General features: G+C 55.0%; 1 protein-coding gene across 2 annotated transcripts in view; it reads right to left on the bottom strand.

Annotated features, from left to right (window-relative positions):
* Positions 1 to 15,312, bottom strand: part of ATP2A3 (ATPase sarcoplasmic/endoplasmic reticulum Ca2+ transporting 3) — a 104,598-nt gene that overhangs the window by 25,550 nt on the left and 63,736 nt on the right. For both annotated transcript variants that reach the window (XM_069083261.1, XM_069083262.1), the window contains exons 9-12: positions 7,342 to 7,430; positions 4,061 to 4,163; positions 3,247 to 3,378; positions 2,609 to 2,734 (exon numbers count right to left, since the gene is read on the bottom strand). In XM_069083261.1, the coding sequence (XP_068939362.1) occupies positions 2,609 to 2,734; positions 3,247 to 3,378; positions 4,061 to 4,163; positions 7,342 to 7,430 (450 nt within the window). The remainder of the gene's footprint in view (positions 1 to 2,608; positions 2,735 to 3,246; positions 3,379 to 4,060; positions 4,164 to 7,341; positions 7,431 to 15,312) is intronic.

Genomic DNA, 15,312 nt, shown 5'->3' with positions numbered 1-15,312 from the left:
AGGTTCTGGTGTTCTGCAGTGGGTGCCCCCACATGATTCCCCCATTTACAAGAATTTAAATTTTGACTACCCAGGATTTAAACAGCTGGGCCCTATGGCCCAAGAGGCTGTAAAACAAGGCAGGACATGGGCTAAATGTGCCCCCTCCTGGCCCTCTGGGCCTTCCTTGGACACCCATTTTCTGTTCCACCTGAAAGACACTGCCCTGTCTCTGCCCACCAGTCCCTGCTCAGTCCTCTCAGAGGACCTGCTGAGAGAGACCAATTGGGGGCTATTCTGGTCAGAATGATTGGAATGGAGAGGGATAGAAAAGGGAGGTGGTGGGGTGATGGGGTCCCAGAGATGGAGGTGGTTGGAGTGATAGGGTCCCAGAAGGGAGGTGGTCAGGGTGATGGAGTCCCGGAGGGGTGGTGGTCGGGGTGATGGGGTTCCAACCCCACGGTTGGGAGGGCCCAGCCTTCCTCAGGGGTGAGTGTGGCTTGGTACCCCCCGTCCCAGGCTCGTGCATCTGTGCAAGAGGCTCACCCAGTTAACCACAGGAATGGTGCCCTGGCACTCAGCTCTGGTTCAGAGAGCAACCCTCACCATCCTAACCCACAGGGAGGCTTGACCTAGGGCAACCAGGAGTAGCTGACCTTCCAGGACAAATTCAAAGTAAAAATTGGACCCCCCCCCCCCAATGCCACCTGAACCCAAGGGCTGGAGAAAAGTCAGCCAGTGGTCAAAGGAAATTAGATCTGAAATATGTGGGGGTGGAGGTAGGCAGACTCCCTCCCCACTCCCCATCTCAGGGCCAGCCTGACAGAGGAAAGTCTGTTCTGCCAAGCCCCTTTAGGAGCACAGATGAGCTGGAGAGCTGGGGCTTCTGGAGGCTACCACAGACTTGGGAAGAAGTCCCGATGGGAAAACCCATGGTAGCCCCCTGTGGCATGAGCCTGAGCACCACCTGCTGGCTGCCAAGGTGATTTACACGCCTCGGTCCTGCTATGATCCTGCTTCTACAGTCTGGATCATCAAGGAGTTTGTGGAGCAAGATTCCCAGTGCTTGGGCTTAAGTGAGGGGTTTCTGACCAGCCTCCGGCATTCGTAGGGGCTTATCTCTCTCACATGTCTCTGTGCAGGGGGCTGGCCGGCCTGGACGAGCATCCTGAAGCCTCCTCCCGGGCCCTGCTGATGGGCTGATTGTCTCAGCTCCCATAGGTCAGAGCTGGCAGGAGCTCTCCAGCTGAGTGCCCCAGGGATCAGTGCTCGGCCCCCCTAAGTGACTCTCTTTTCAATGCCTTGGATAAAGGGTTGGAGGGCACATTGATGGAGTGTGCCGATGACACAGAGCCGGGAGGAAGAGCCAGTGCCCTGGGCAAAGACTCAGCAGCCTAGAACAGTAGGTCATATCTAGAATGATGGGTTCAGCCGGGACAACTGCACACAAGGGCAAGACAGGGGAGCCATGGCAAGACAGCCTCCGAGCAGAAGCTGGAAGCCCAGTGGTCAGGGATGCCCAGGTAGGGACTCTTGCTCAGATATAAGCAGGCCTGGAGCTGAGATGAGGCAGCCTGATACCCAGGAGGGGGTCCCCTGAAGTCCTCTCTCCACACTCCTCTGACTCTGCACGTGTGGGGCAGCTGGGGCAGTTTGAAGAGCCCTGGTCTGAGGGTCGGACACCGCGCTCAGCCACCATGGCCCTTAAACTCCTTCTCTGCATTGATCAGGGATGTTATCAGGAGCATGCCCTAGGCTCCCAGCAGGCCCAGTGTGGCCAGGCCAGTGTTCTGCCCTTGGGAGATGGGAAGGACAAAGGGACAGAGCTCATCATGAAGGGTTCAGGCTCCCCTTGAAGCAGGTTAGTACAGGCTCTTGCTGCCTTTGAGCAGGGAGGGGAGGTGGCACCCAGGCTGAATTACTGACCCCCAATCAGAAGGGGTCTTTTAGACCCTACAGGTCCAAATCTTCCCCCTTCTGCAGTGTTTCTGACCAGACTCAGGCTAGTCAGACAGCTTGAATACTCCCAGGAACAGAGAGCTCACTACCTTCCAGGACCCCCCCCCCAGCCCATCATTCTTTCTTCTTTTTTTCTGTGATGTTCTTTCTTCTGTGACACCCTAAATGTGCTGCTTGTACCTCTAAGCCATCAGTCCTGTTCTGCCTTCTGTCCTGCCTGCTTCTTTTCCTCATCTCCCCTGCCCAGATCCTTCACCCAGAGGCCTGGTCTCCAGCCCCCTGCCTCCCTGCTCCTGGTCATCAGGATCTGTCTAAGGGCAGTACTGGTGTTAAAGAGTGCAGTTACGGAGGGCCTGGGCCTCACAGAGATCCCAGGAGGGAGGGAATGGGGCAGGCAGCATTTTCCCCTGTTTTAAAGATGAGGAAGCTGAAGGATGTGCCCAGAGTCACCAGCCAGGAAGCTGGGAGGCATCAGGCTCTAGCACCAGGCCCTCCCCTTGCCACCCCATGGCCCTTCCTTGTTCTGGTCAGTCTACCTCTCCTGAAGAGGGCAGTCACATGGAGGAACCTTGGGTGGATGCTGGCCCCAGGCATTCACCAGGGGACGGCACCTCTGGGCCCTCACTCCATCCCTAACCCCCCTCCCCATCCCAGCTGGGGAGAAAGAAACCTTCACAAACAGCTTGCTGCCTGACGTGGGCTGGCCAGGGCCAATGGGTGTGCAGTACACAGACATAGACTTGCGATCCCTGGAGAATTCCAAGGTACATTCCTTCTTCATGAGCTGTTTAATGACCTGGAGGGAGATGTCAGCAGTCAGGGTCAGGCAGGAGGGGAGGTGGGCACTGAGTGTCCTGGAGGGAGATGCTGGCGGACAACTGTGTGCCCGCTCTCTAGGGGCTTTGTCTGTGTGACTCCTGCACCAGCCCAGCGCTTCCCAGCAGGCCACGAGGCAGGCCCTGGGGCTCAGGGCAGGGAGTCGAACACATGGCCCCTGACCCAAGCTCCTGGGAGGCAGGCAGACCCAGGCCCCAATCCTTTCTCTCTCTTTCTTTCTTTCTTTCACCCCACCCTCAGCTTCAGACTCCAGAAGGAACCAGCAGGTGCCAGGGGCCCCCAGTTTGGACCATCTAAGGACCCAGCCTGGAGCCAGGCCTCTTCCCTCTGCCCCCCTTCCCACCCCATGAGTTGAGACCTGAGGGGCCCTGAGGCTTCCCAGCAGGCACTGGAGGGAGAGGACGGGAGGAGCAGGGCTTGTTCAGGAGGTGCTTGGTCAGTCTCCCTGAGGCCCTGAGGGCACTCACTCACCCCATTGCAGGCTCCAGCTCGCTCCACCGGGGACAGCTGGCTCACATCTGTGTCGAAGACATTCATCTTCTCCACCAGGCAGGTGAGGGCTGTTTCTGTGGCTTCTCCAACCTTCTCATAGACCTTCTTGGACTGACCCCAAGGCAGACATCCAAGGTCAGGGTGGGCATGGGAAGGCCACAAGCCAAGAAGCGTCTTCCCTAATGCCCACTCAGCTCAGGGCAAGCCTGGCAGGAGAGGAGCACCTCTGGGCTCCTGGCTTGAGCTTTGGGGGCCATGCTGGAGGTACAGCAAACATGTCTGGGGTCCTGCCAGCCCTTAAGGACAGCTCTGGGTTGCCCAGGAGGCAGAGGCCACTCAAACCCTTCTCATAGCAGGGCCAAATCATCTGTATTGAAGACAACAAGCTAGCTTACCCTTCTGTAGAACTTTAGAGCCAGTGGGGGCCTTGGGACCTCAAGGCCAGACCCTTCCTGGCACTGAATACCCAGGCAGATGGGCCACGAGGCCCCAGGAGAGGGCAGGTGGCAGCCACTCTGACTAGCTGACACCCCCCACACACACACCATGGGTGCTGTCCTTTCTGTCCCTAAGGCCCTTTCTGGTCAAAGTGGGGACTTCCTTCTGCTCTCATGAGGGGGCAAGCGTCCTCAGCCGCCTCTAACAACTAGAATCCTGGAGATTCTTGAGGGTGGGAGGGGGTCGTGAGAGGCCCCTGAGCTACACCCAAGACACCATCAGGCTTGGGGGAGGTAAGCTGCAAGAGGGGGGTTCCTGGGCCCTCAGATACCATGAGCATGGTCCAACCACTCACCTCACTGTAATCCAGGGATGAATCATTGCAGAGGGCACAGATGGTGGCCAGCTCGACCAGCCCATCATACTGGCTGCTGTGAACAGGCTCCCCATCCTTCAGCCTACAAGAGCCCAGAGCAGAGGTTGGCAGTAGCCGCTACTTGGCCTTCCCTACTTGCAGGGCCCTCAAGCAAGTGAAGAGTGTCCCAGCCTCCGCTGTCAGCCAGGCAGCAGGGAGAAGGGAGGGCTTGGTGCCCAGGGGATGTGCACAGCTCTCTCCAGAGTCTGTCCATTCTCATCAGAAACCCCCAACCTGAGATCCTTCTAAAATGGGCCCCTCCTGCAGTGACCCCACTGAGCCAGCCCAGGCAGCCAGGCAGCACAAGTCCAAGTCTTGCCCTCTGTGAGGACTCTGCCCTTTCTTTTTTCTTTTCTCTTTGGAGGGGGGAGGGCAGGACAATTGGGTTAAGTAACTTGCCCAAGGTCACAGGACTATTAAGTGTTAAGTGTCTGAGGCCAGATTTGAACTCAGGTCCTCCTGACTCCAGGGCTGGTGCTCTATTCACTGCGCCACCTAGCCGCCCCTGACTCTGCCCTTTCTATGTTCTTGCCCAGTGGGGGCAAAAGATGGTCCCCTCCCAACCTCATCATTCCACCCAAATAGCCCACTCTAAAGTTACCCATGATCTCAAACCCAATGGCCTTTTCTCGGTTCTCATTCTCCTGGGCCTCTCTGCAGCCTTGGACACTGGGTCACTCTCTCCTCCTGAATACTCTCCCTTTCTGGGTTTTCAGGACCCCTGCCCCCTCTCCTGCTTCTCCTCCTCCCTCTCATCATGCCCTCTGAGCATGGGGGTCCCTCAGGCACCATCATGGGCCCCCTTGTCTCCTCCCTCTGGCCTGCTTTGCTGGGTGATCTCCTCAGCTACCTTGCGTTCAATGACCATCTCGATGCTAATGGTTCTGAGATCTCCCTGTCCTGTCCCAGTCTCTCTGATGGCCTTCAGTTTTGTACTATTCACCAAGCTTGAGATGGATGTCCTGTAAACATCTTAAAGTCATCATCTTTCTCCAAACTCCCTCCCCTTCCCTACTGTGGTGAGTGGCACCACCACCCTCTCCATCACGCAGACTCACAACTTTACTCTCTCTTCCCTCCCATATCCAGTCTGGTGCCAAATCCTGTTGATTCTATCTCCATAGCATCTCTCCAATACACCCCCTTCTCTGCTGGGGCGCCGCCCCCACCCTGGTGCAGACCCTCCTTCCCTCACACCTGGACTATGGCAGTAGCTGCTGAGGGGTGAGAAATGTCTGCCTGCCTCAGACCTCTCCCCACCCCAGACCATCCCCCCTTCAGCCACCAAACTGACTCAGGTGCAACCTTGTCTTCTCACTACGTAAAAATCCCCTCTCACCTCCAGGATCAACCTAACAACAGGCTGTTTGGCATCCAAAGCCCTCAATAACCACTCCATCCCCAGAATAGTTGTCCATCCAGGGACAGTGGCCTCTTGTCCATTCCTCCCCACGACACTCCATCTCTGGATTCCACGGTCCCTGACCCCAGGCCACTGCTGTCCCATCCCTCCAGGTCACTGTCTAATGATACCACCCACCAGGCCAGTCAGACTGCCCAGGCTCCCAGGAAGGTGCCTCGCTCGTGCCCCTTTCTGAGCCCTGAGCATTCTTCTGTGCCCAATGTGACCCACAACTGGTAACACTCATTACTATTACACACAGCAGTCCGGCCCTGCTGCCAAATCCCAGCTACCCAGTGGCCCCATCACACCACCTTGTGAGTGACCAAAGGAAGATCAGCCTTGAGTGGCTGGCAATGCCCCCCAGCAGAGGGCAGTGCTGCTCCATTCAGGTGCAGCCTCACAGCTCTACAGAGCTGGCCAGGGCCCCCTGGCGCAACCCTTCCCTGTACAAGGATTACTTCCATATGACTAACCTTCAGATATTCAAACCAAGCTACTGGGCCCTGCGCCTTCCAAGTTCCCCATCTTCTCCAGGCTAACCATTCCCAGATCGTTCAGATGGTGCTCGGGATATGGCCTCAAGCCTGTCAGCAGCCTGGCTGCCCTCTGCTGGACACTCCAGTGTCCCCTCAACTGTAAAGCTTGCACCTGAGTCCAACGCCCCCAATGCTTCTCTGAACGCGGCATCAGCTCTCTTGGCTCCCATAGCACTGATCTTGTGCTTCACTACCTTTCTCAGAGCCTTTTGGACAATCGGCGTGTAAGCCTTGAAACTTAACCATCCTGTTCTTGTGAAGGCGAGTCTAAGTGGAGGGAGGCACATCTCTTTCTGTTAAGTTTTGCCTGAAGCATGTCAACCCAAAGTTGAGGTCCATGAAGACCTTTCTGGGTTCTGACTCTGACTTCCACCGTGACAGCTATTACCCTCAGCTCTGGTTCACCCACAAACTTTGTTTATCCCTCTTCTAAGTCACTGATAAAAAGGTCAATCAGTGCGTATCTCCGAGGCACTCCACTGGAGCCCCCTTCCAAAGTGGCATCACACCACAAATAATTGCTCTTCAGGACTGGCCATTCAAGGCATGGAAGTACCCCTAACAGGCCTCTCCTCACCCCCTGTCTCTCCATCTTGTCCACAGGAAGAGCAGGAAAAGGGTTTTGAATTACTTTGCTAAAATCCAGGTAACCAGAAGCTACAGGAATTCCCTCATCTACCCATTTAGTGGCCCTGATTAAAAAGGAAAGTGGGATCAGTCTGGTGTGTCCATCTAAGGCAGTGTCCCTGCCAAGGAGTGCCAATGACAAACACCAACCTAGCCCAGTCCAATGCAGACATGTGAGGCTCAGGCACAAGTGCCCCAAACTTGCACAGCCTCCAAATGTCAGCATTCATTCCCATTGCTTTTGGAAGTCAGATGAGTAAGAGCCAGGAACAGCCTCCTGGGAGTGTGAGGCACCCCCAGTCAGCACAGGAATGGAAGAGGGATGTTCCCAACCAATTACTGCCTATACCTTCCCTTAACTCCCCATCTGCCATTGCCCACGCCAGCCCTGTTCTGAGGACTAGGGCAGCTGCCTTGAGGATTACCCATGCTTCTGGCCAAGGCTAAGCCCTCTAGAGCAGGCCCACTCCTGGAGCAAGGAGGAGACCTCCCTAGGGAGCTTCGGGCATGCAGCCCACTACTGAATCTGGGGGTCCATGCAGGCAAGAGCAGGAGGGGTGGGACTGGCCTCAGGGCCCTGAGAGGCTTAGCCTGCCAGCCCCCAGAAGCCAGGTCTCTCTCTCCTCAATCCCCAGCCCTCCAGTCATACTCACACTTGGCCTTCAGGTGCATAGGTAGAGCCGGTGATGCTGAATTCGTGAAGGCTGCAGTGAGCTCCCTCTGCCTGGTCAATGATGAACATCTAAAGGGAACACAGAGGCCAAGAACTGAGCTGGGGGCCAGCCTGGGTGCGGAGCTCTCTCAGGTTGGCAAGTGTCTGTGGGGCTGACACTCAGCACAGCGCCTGCCACGTGGCGGGTGCCCCAGTGATGTCCAGGGACGGACTGGCCAAGCTGTCTACCCAGACCCCCAGGTGCCCCGTGTATATGTACAGCGATGGACTGGCCGAGCTGTCTACCCGAGCCCCGGGTGCCCCACTGATGTCCAGCGACGGACTGGCCGAGCTGTCCACCCGGACCCCGGGTGCCCCACTGATGTCCAGCGACGGACTGGCCGAGCTGTCCACCCGGACCCCGGGTGCCCCACTGATGTCCAGCGACGGACTGGCCGAGCTGTCCACCCAAGCCCCAGGTGCCCCACTGATGTCCAGTGATGGACTGGCCAAACTGCCCACCTGAACATTGGTTTCCTTTGGCTTAATGCTGTGCCCACGGCGCTGTGCTCAGACAAGACAGGAAGTGAGTGTCCCCTGAGCCAAACCGCTCACTTTGTGTGCCAGACTAGATCAGGGAGAGCGAGCCCCCAGCTCACCTGATGTTTGTGTCTGCCCCCAAACTTAGCACAGTGCTCCATGTACAGCAGGTGCTTAATCTTTGCTGCCCAAATTGACTCATCAGCAGAAATAGTATTATCCTCTTACTTCAAAAGTATTATTATCCCCATTTTATGGATCTTAGAACCATAGACTAAATCCCAAGTCAGAGCTGGACCAAGGCCTTTGAAGGGCATGGAGCAGGACAAACAGAGAAGTGGAGGCCAGGTGACTGACTTCTGCCAGTGCTGGGATCTGAACCCTGATGCTCTCCCACCAAATTCACCACCTTCAGATGAAGTCACAGAGGCCATGTCAACTGGTTGGAGTCCCACTCTGGGTGAGTGGCCAAGCCCAGAGAGGCCCCCAGGCCTTCTGACAGCAACAGCCGAGGACGGGGTCCATTCCCTGGGCAGCCTCTTAATGTCAGCACCATGGCCAGGGCTACCGGCAGAGCCAAAGCACAGGGTTGGGTCAGCACTGGGCGTGGGGAGAGGGCAAGCTACTACCTAGGGCTGGCTGCCCCTGCCCATGGGCAGGAGGGAGGCAGGGAGCCATGGGAAGGTGGTAAGAGCTGGGAAGTTGCTGGCTGCCTGGTCCCCCGGCTTCCTAAGAGCCTTCTCTGACACAGACCTGGCTGTCCTGGAGGAGCTGGGGGAAGCATCTGGGGAGCAGTGCCCATGCTCCTAAGGACGAGTGCAGACCATGCCCATCTGTCTGTGTTCTCTTTCCCCGCCATCCCGCAGACCAAGGCTCAGCAAGGGCTGAGGTCATCTTCCAGCCCTGGTGAGCTGGAGTGCTCAAGATCTCCCTCCATGAGTATGCTCGAGGCTCCCTCTCACCCCCATCAGATCAGCAGGGGTAACAGGGCGTGGGCAAACGGGCCAGTGATGCCCTGCCCATGGGGTCATGCAGTGGTCTGGTTCTACCCTGAGAGTTCCCTAACTATGCACTACCTCTGCCTTGCTATGCCTCTAAAAGGCCCAGGGCCCAAAGAAGTGGAGGAAAGATGTACCTAGTGGGTGTATTTCATAACGTCTTCAGACCTGAACCAGGGAGTATCTTCCCATAGGGCAATAGCTAAACACATTATGGGGTGTAAATGGCATGCCGGGACAGAAGGTGAGCGTGGCTTGGAGCCTGGGCCTGGGAGAAGAAGGCAGAGAGAGGGGCACTGAAGGTGAGGATGGCAGCTGGCTGGAAGAGGACAAGGCGAGGCTTCTGGCGGCCTTTGCCCCCACACAGAGCCTGTGGCCTCGGCACCCTGGGACGTCCTCTGCACTGCCGGTCCCTTCTCCCTTGGCGAGCTCCTTTTGGGCCTCCATTTTGAGGAGGTGTCTAGACAAGCCGAGGGTCAGTCTCTAGACTTCACCACTGTGACCTCTGTGCCCTTTCATGTGGAATCTTTCCCCATTAAGAGGGAAGCTCCTTGAAGACAGGGGCTGTGTTTGTATATTGACTATTCTGTGTGAGGTATACAAGGGTCTCATCTCCCTCTGGACTGTAAGCTCCCTGAGGGCAGGCAGGGGCTGCAGTCTCTCCTGGTCCTGTCTCCTCCATCCAAAGGCCAGCAGCAGTCATTTTACTGAATGAACACTGAGGGGCATCTAAGGCAGACTCAGTATTAGCTTAGGAGCCAACACTGGACCAGCAGCCAGTCCGAGGGGCCTCATTTCCTGGCCTCTTCCTGAGTCCAGTCAGCTGTGGGAAAGTCTCATCATTACAATCTTGTAAGAGGGAGCAGTGTGTGTGTGGGGCGGGGGGGGGGGAGTGGTCAGAGAATCTCCTGGGGTGGAAAGATGTTTGCTCAGATCAACCTTTCTGTCTCCCTTGTTTCAGGGAGGCTTCTCCAGGCCAGAGGCCATCTGGCCCAGTCCTCTCTGAGCAGCTTAGCACCAACTGCACCTCTGATTGACGAAGTCCAAACTGCAGGGCCCAGATTCCCCCATCCCTGAGCCTGTGGCTCACACTGCCCACCAGCTCTGAGAGCCCAGGGCCCTGGCTCAGCCATGAGGTCCTTGCCTAAGAAAGGGATGTTTGTGGGAATGTGTGTGAGTGGGGGAAGAGTTTGTGAGTGTGTGTGAGTGTGCATGAGTGTGTGTGAGTGCTGACACAAGCTGCTGGGACACTGGGGACATCACGTGGGCTGTGGGCGTCTGCTGATGGAGAAGGCTCCAGTGCCCAGGACTCCTGCTCCTCCCAGTCCCAGCCATCTGGAGGGCAGATGAGCTGAGCACTGGGTTTCTCTCATCAGTTAATCAGCCGACAAGCATTAATTAATCACTGACCAGGATCTGGGCCCTATGCTGGGCATCCATTACGTGTCCTTATTTTACTAGTGACTGCCAAAGTCCCTGGCAGGTCAAGGCCGCCTCTAAGCCCTTCTACACTTCAGAGCACACTCTGGCGAGTAGCTGGGGTCTGGTGGTGAGCAAGGGGGTCCTGCCCCATCCTGCCCCATCCAGGCTGACCCTCAGACACCAAGCCCAAGTTCACGACCAGTTGGATGGGGCCTCCTAGGGCTGGAGTTCCTTGGACACAGCCGGGGAGAACCCAGATTGGGCATCCAGGGAGTGCTCCAGGGGCACCTGGTTAAAACTGTCTGTAATTGTTTTATCTCACCCTTAACCCAATTACTGTTTCCTAGATTGCTCTTCAGTTTGCCTGAAGCCTTACATTTTTACTCGTGTTACTGCCAGTGATTTCTAATTTTATCCCATTGTGGGATCTGTGAGCACAGCATGCACGATTTCTGCCTTTTCGATTTACCAAAGGCTTTTTTTATGACCAAGCATGCAATCTATTTTGGGGACAATTCTGTGTGTACTTGGAGACTCTGTCATCTCCATTTTTTTCCATTCTGTTATCCCCATATGTCCAATTTTCCAGCTTATTCAATAAACATCTCGGATCTGGGATTTCTGTGTTAATCTTCTTGCTGAATTTATCATATTCTGATAATGGGGTGCTGAAGTATTCTGCCATTTATATACACATATGTGTTTATTTTAGCTATTTCTCCTACATTGCTGTGGATTGATATTTTACCAATTTATCTGCCAAATTGTTTGGTTCATGTGTGTGTTATAAATGGCTAGACATTTATTTTCTGTTCCTTTTGCCATAATGTCCTTGTCATTTTCTGACTTGAACTCAATGTAATGTCATTGCATCTTTTTTTTAAAAAACTTGGATCTAAACCAAGGCACTTACATTTTGTTCTCTTCTGAACCAAGTTTCCTGAGAAGGCAAGTATGCTGAGAAATGTGAGGACACTCTCCTTACTGGCATTTCTGGATAATGAATGTCTTGGTCCTTTCAAATCTCCAATAATTCTTTTCCTTGTCATTACAGTTTGGATGTCAATCATGTGTCTGGAAAATCTTGACCTTTGGACCTCTCTAGGCTGGAGTCTTGTGGGTTCTTTCCTCTTGGGAACACCGTCTATCACTGACCATGCTGGGAAATGTTTCCTTCTGAGTCATTCTCCAGCTATGGTGCTGCCGGGCAAATGCCAGCTACTCTTCTTCCAGGTGTCCTCAGGTGGTTAGGGACAGTGGGGCCATCCTGGGCACACTCTGGGACTTTATGCTCAGTGGTTAGGAAGTACCAGGGACTTCACTCCCACGCAGCCCCTGAATCCCCATGCAGAAGTGGAGGAGAGGGGCACAGCAGGCAAGAGGAGGCTGCAGCATTGACTGATGAAAAACTGCTCTGGAGGAAGGCATCTGTCTGTCTCTGACCAGAGGGGGATGATGGGAGGGGGGAGATAGCCAGATCGCCAGAATGTGCCACTGCTATCTGCAATGTCGGGATGGCAGCATAATGGAAGGGAAGATGCCCCGATGAGGAGGGGGAAGAGGCTGCAATCTGCACCAGGGCAGGGAGTGTGCACAGGCTGGACTCCTGAGAACCTTCCTGTGCTTTTTGGAAGCTGCTTCTTTGTTTCCTCCAATGGGCTGGCCATTGTTCGAATGCTAAATGTATGCTCACCAAAAGGATAATCACAGAGAACTCGGACAGGGCAAGCATTAGCACAGCGTTCAGAAGCGATACAGGGACACTCCCAAGGTCTCTCTGAAGAACTTTGGAACTGACTGGGAGACCTGAGAGACACTGGCACAGGGCACCCAGCAGGGTGTGCCCTTATCAGAGAAGGTGCTCTATGAGCACAGCAGAACTGGGCAGCTCAAAGGAGACATGGGAATCCCCACAATGTTCACATGTGCCCAGCCTGTGTGGACCCTTCCCAGCTCGTACTGGCCTGGTTGGCCAGTCAGACACTGTGACTTGATTCTAACCCAGTGGTGGCATTTTGGTTCTTTTTGAGAAGGAAGGATAGCAGCCAACCAGCCTTGTTTCCTTCAGGTAGATTTAGAATTCTCCTTTAATATGGTTGAGACCTGGGACTTCCCTGGCATAGGGAGCTCCAGATGAGGAGAGCCCCTCCCCGATGCAGGATGCTGCCTGTTAGCTGCTGTGCCACTGAAAGTCTCAGTGACGTGTCTGGGCCCCAAGGCCAGGTGACATGTCCAGGGTCACAACCAGGCTGGGCAGAGGCAGCACTATGGTCCAAGGCTTTCTGGCTCCCAGAGTCTGGCCTTCTCCCTACCATACCATGTGGCCCCTCTCGGATATGCGTCTTCTCTGGCTAATTGTCTTTCTTGGCATTCCTCGCGTATCTCCTGGCGCTGGTCCAGCTGGCACACGCCTAGCGGACTTCTGTCCCCAAATGTCCTCATCATGTAAGACATCATGCTGGTTAGCTGGGGCCTAAGCTTCTGGGCTGGCTTTGTCTCTGGGGCCGTGGAGGTCAGGTCCTCCCAGGGGAGTTGTCCACAGCACTGCCCTTTACAATGAGAGGCTGGACAGTGTATTGGAGAGAGAGTGGTCCTGGGTGTGAGTCCTAGCCCATGTTCTAGACAACTCTCAAACACAAGACCTTGTGGAGACATGGCCCACCTGCATCATTGAGTCTCCTCACCTGAACGTCCAATGGAATCCCAGCCCCTGGCCTGCCTTAGCCCCTCCCACAGCCAGCCAAAGGGCAAGCTGGCTGCTCCCCAAACCTCCCAGGTGGAGGACCTAGAGCCTCCTCACCTCCCCCTCCTGGGATTCTGAGCTTGCCATCTCTCCCAGAAATCCTTTCCTAATGGCCTTTGCTATCAGGGGTCTCTCTAGCCTCAGACAATCAAGTAAGCATGGATCCAGTTCATGTAATGTCCCCCAGCAGGACTGAAGCATCCTGAGGACAGGGGCCATTTTTCACTTAGTCTCTGAATCCCTAGTCCCTCTCCCAATGCCTGGTCATAGCAGGCACCTAATCGATGTTTACTGGATTGGACTGCTCCTCTCCCCCACCTAATGTGCTAGCTGAGGAAGGGGCGCGGTGGGAGATGTACAAAGCACTGAGCTCTGGGGTCAGACCTGCAGGCCCTCCCTCCTCCATGTGACCCATGGGACTGTGGACAGTGACGTCAGTACTGTCCAGTTCAGCCTCTGGGCAGCAAACTGTGTGGTCACCCACCAACACAAGGTCTCTCTTGGACCCTGCCCTACCCCATATACTGGCTTCCCAGGAGTCACCATTCCCCTTCTTTGGGGCCTGCAGGGCTGTCTATGAGGCCAGAGGAATGACAGAAAAAAAAGAAGCCACCAGCACAGGCTCACTGTGAAACCTCAGACAAGAGTCTCAGTCTCCTCCTCTTTCTTTTCTTTTTTTAAAGCAATTGGGGTTAAGTAACTTGCTCAAGGTTACACGGCCAGGTGTTTCTGGGTGGGTGCTAAGTGTCTGAGCCAGGATTTGATCCCAGGTCATCCCGACTCTGGGGCCGGGGCTCTTACTTGCTGAGCCACCTGGCCGCCCCTCCTCATCTTTCAAATGGACATCAGAACAGTACCTACTATGTGCCAGGGCCCAGATTACAAATGTGACCTCACTTGGTCCTCACAACCCTGGGACATAGGTGCTGTTATCACCCCATTTTACAGATCAGAAAACTGAAGGAAACAAAGGCTGTGACTTGCCTGGGGTTACAGAGAGGCAGGATCTGAACTCGGACCCCATGTTCTAGCCACTGCACCACCAGATGCCCCAGGATCTTCCCCCAACATGAAGTTCCAAAGAGACAATGAATGTGAGTCTGCTCTGAAGAGGCAGGTGGGGTCTGTGGCCTCCCTCTGAATGCACATGCCATTGAAGAGCTTGGAGGTTCAAGGCCTCAGAGCCCAGGTCCCTGGAGGCTGAGTCAGTTTCCTAGCAGGCACTGAACCTTACCTGGCCAGCCATCAGGCAGCCAGGCCTCTAGACAGGAATCCTTGGGCCCTAGGCTATCTTGCTCAGGGAGGAAGCTGGCCAGCAGCAGCATCTAACTTCCTGCCTCCTTAGGGCTGATCTATGGGGTTCTGTGGCCCCCTCAGCTTCACAGTCCTAGTTACCTCCTGTCTGCTGTGGTTCTGAATTAATTGGCTGTCAGGACAGTGTGGGCCTGCACCGAGAGATGCAGGGGAGAGAGGGAAGACTGCAGGACTCTCCAGGGACTGCTTCCCAAGGACTGGAGGTGTGTTGGCTCTGCAGAGGTTAAGCATGAAGAAGTTAGGGGGCCTGGGACCCACGCCAGGGGAGGGGCCTCAGATCCAGCCCCAACTCCAGGAAGTAGGAGGGAGATACTGCTCAGCCCCAAACCTTCTGGTAAAGTGAGGGAGCTTGGACAAATCTCTTACCCCCTCCGGGCCTCTTATGTTTAAAACAAAGGGGTTGGACTTAATCAGTTTGAAATGCATGGATTGTAGGATCTTCCCCATCCTAGCTGCTCCCCTCTGGATGCTCACCTGACAGGCTCTCAAAGAATCCTGGGAAGGGCAGTACTGCCTAGTGGATAGAGCCTCTGGGTTTGATGTCAGGAGGGTGTGGAGTGAGCCCCACCTCTGACATTTACTATGGGACCATGAAGTGAAATATGCCCCCCAAAGTCACTAAACTGTGTGTGTGTCCTTTGACCCAATGATACCACTGCTGGATCTCTGCCTCCAAGAGATCCAAGAAAAAGGGCTCAGAGGTACAAGAATATATACAGCAGCTCTTTGCAGCAGTGACAAATTAGAAGCTCTTCCTACTTTCTATGTTACTGTTGAGGGCACCGCCATCATCACAGTCCCCCAGGCTCACAAGCTAGATATGTCATCCTGGATTCTTGACTCACTCTCACCCTCCATATTCAAGATGATGCCAATGCCTGTGACTTCACTGGCAGCATCTCTGGTCTATTTCACCTCTGTACCATCCCTGGTCCATTTCACCTCTGTACCATCC

The sequence above is a fragment of the Petaurus breviceps genome, unplaced genomic scaffold (assembly GCF_028583685.1).
Source record: "Petaurus breviceps papuanus isolate PSGF00001 unplaced genomic scaffold, PetGlider_PUasm1.0 173, whole genome shotgun sequence".
Classification (NCBI taxonomy): Eukaryota; Metazoa; Chordata; class Mammalia; order Diprotodontia; family Petauridae; genus Petaurus; species Petaurus breviceps.
This window is presented reverse-complemented; position numbering and strand designations above follow the sequence as displayed.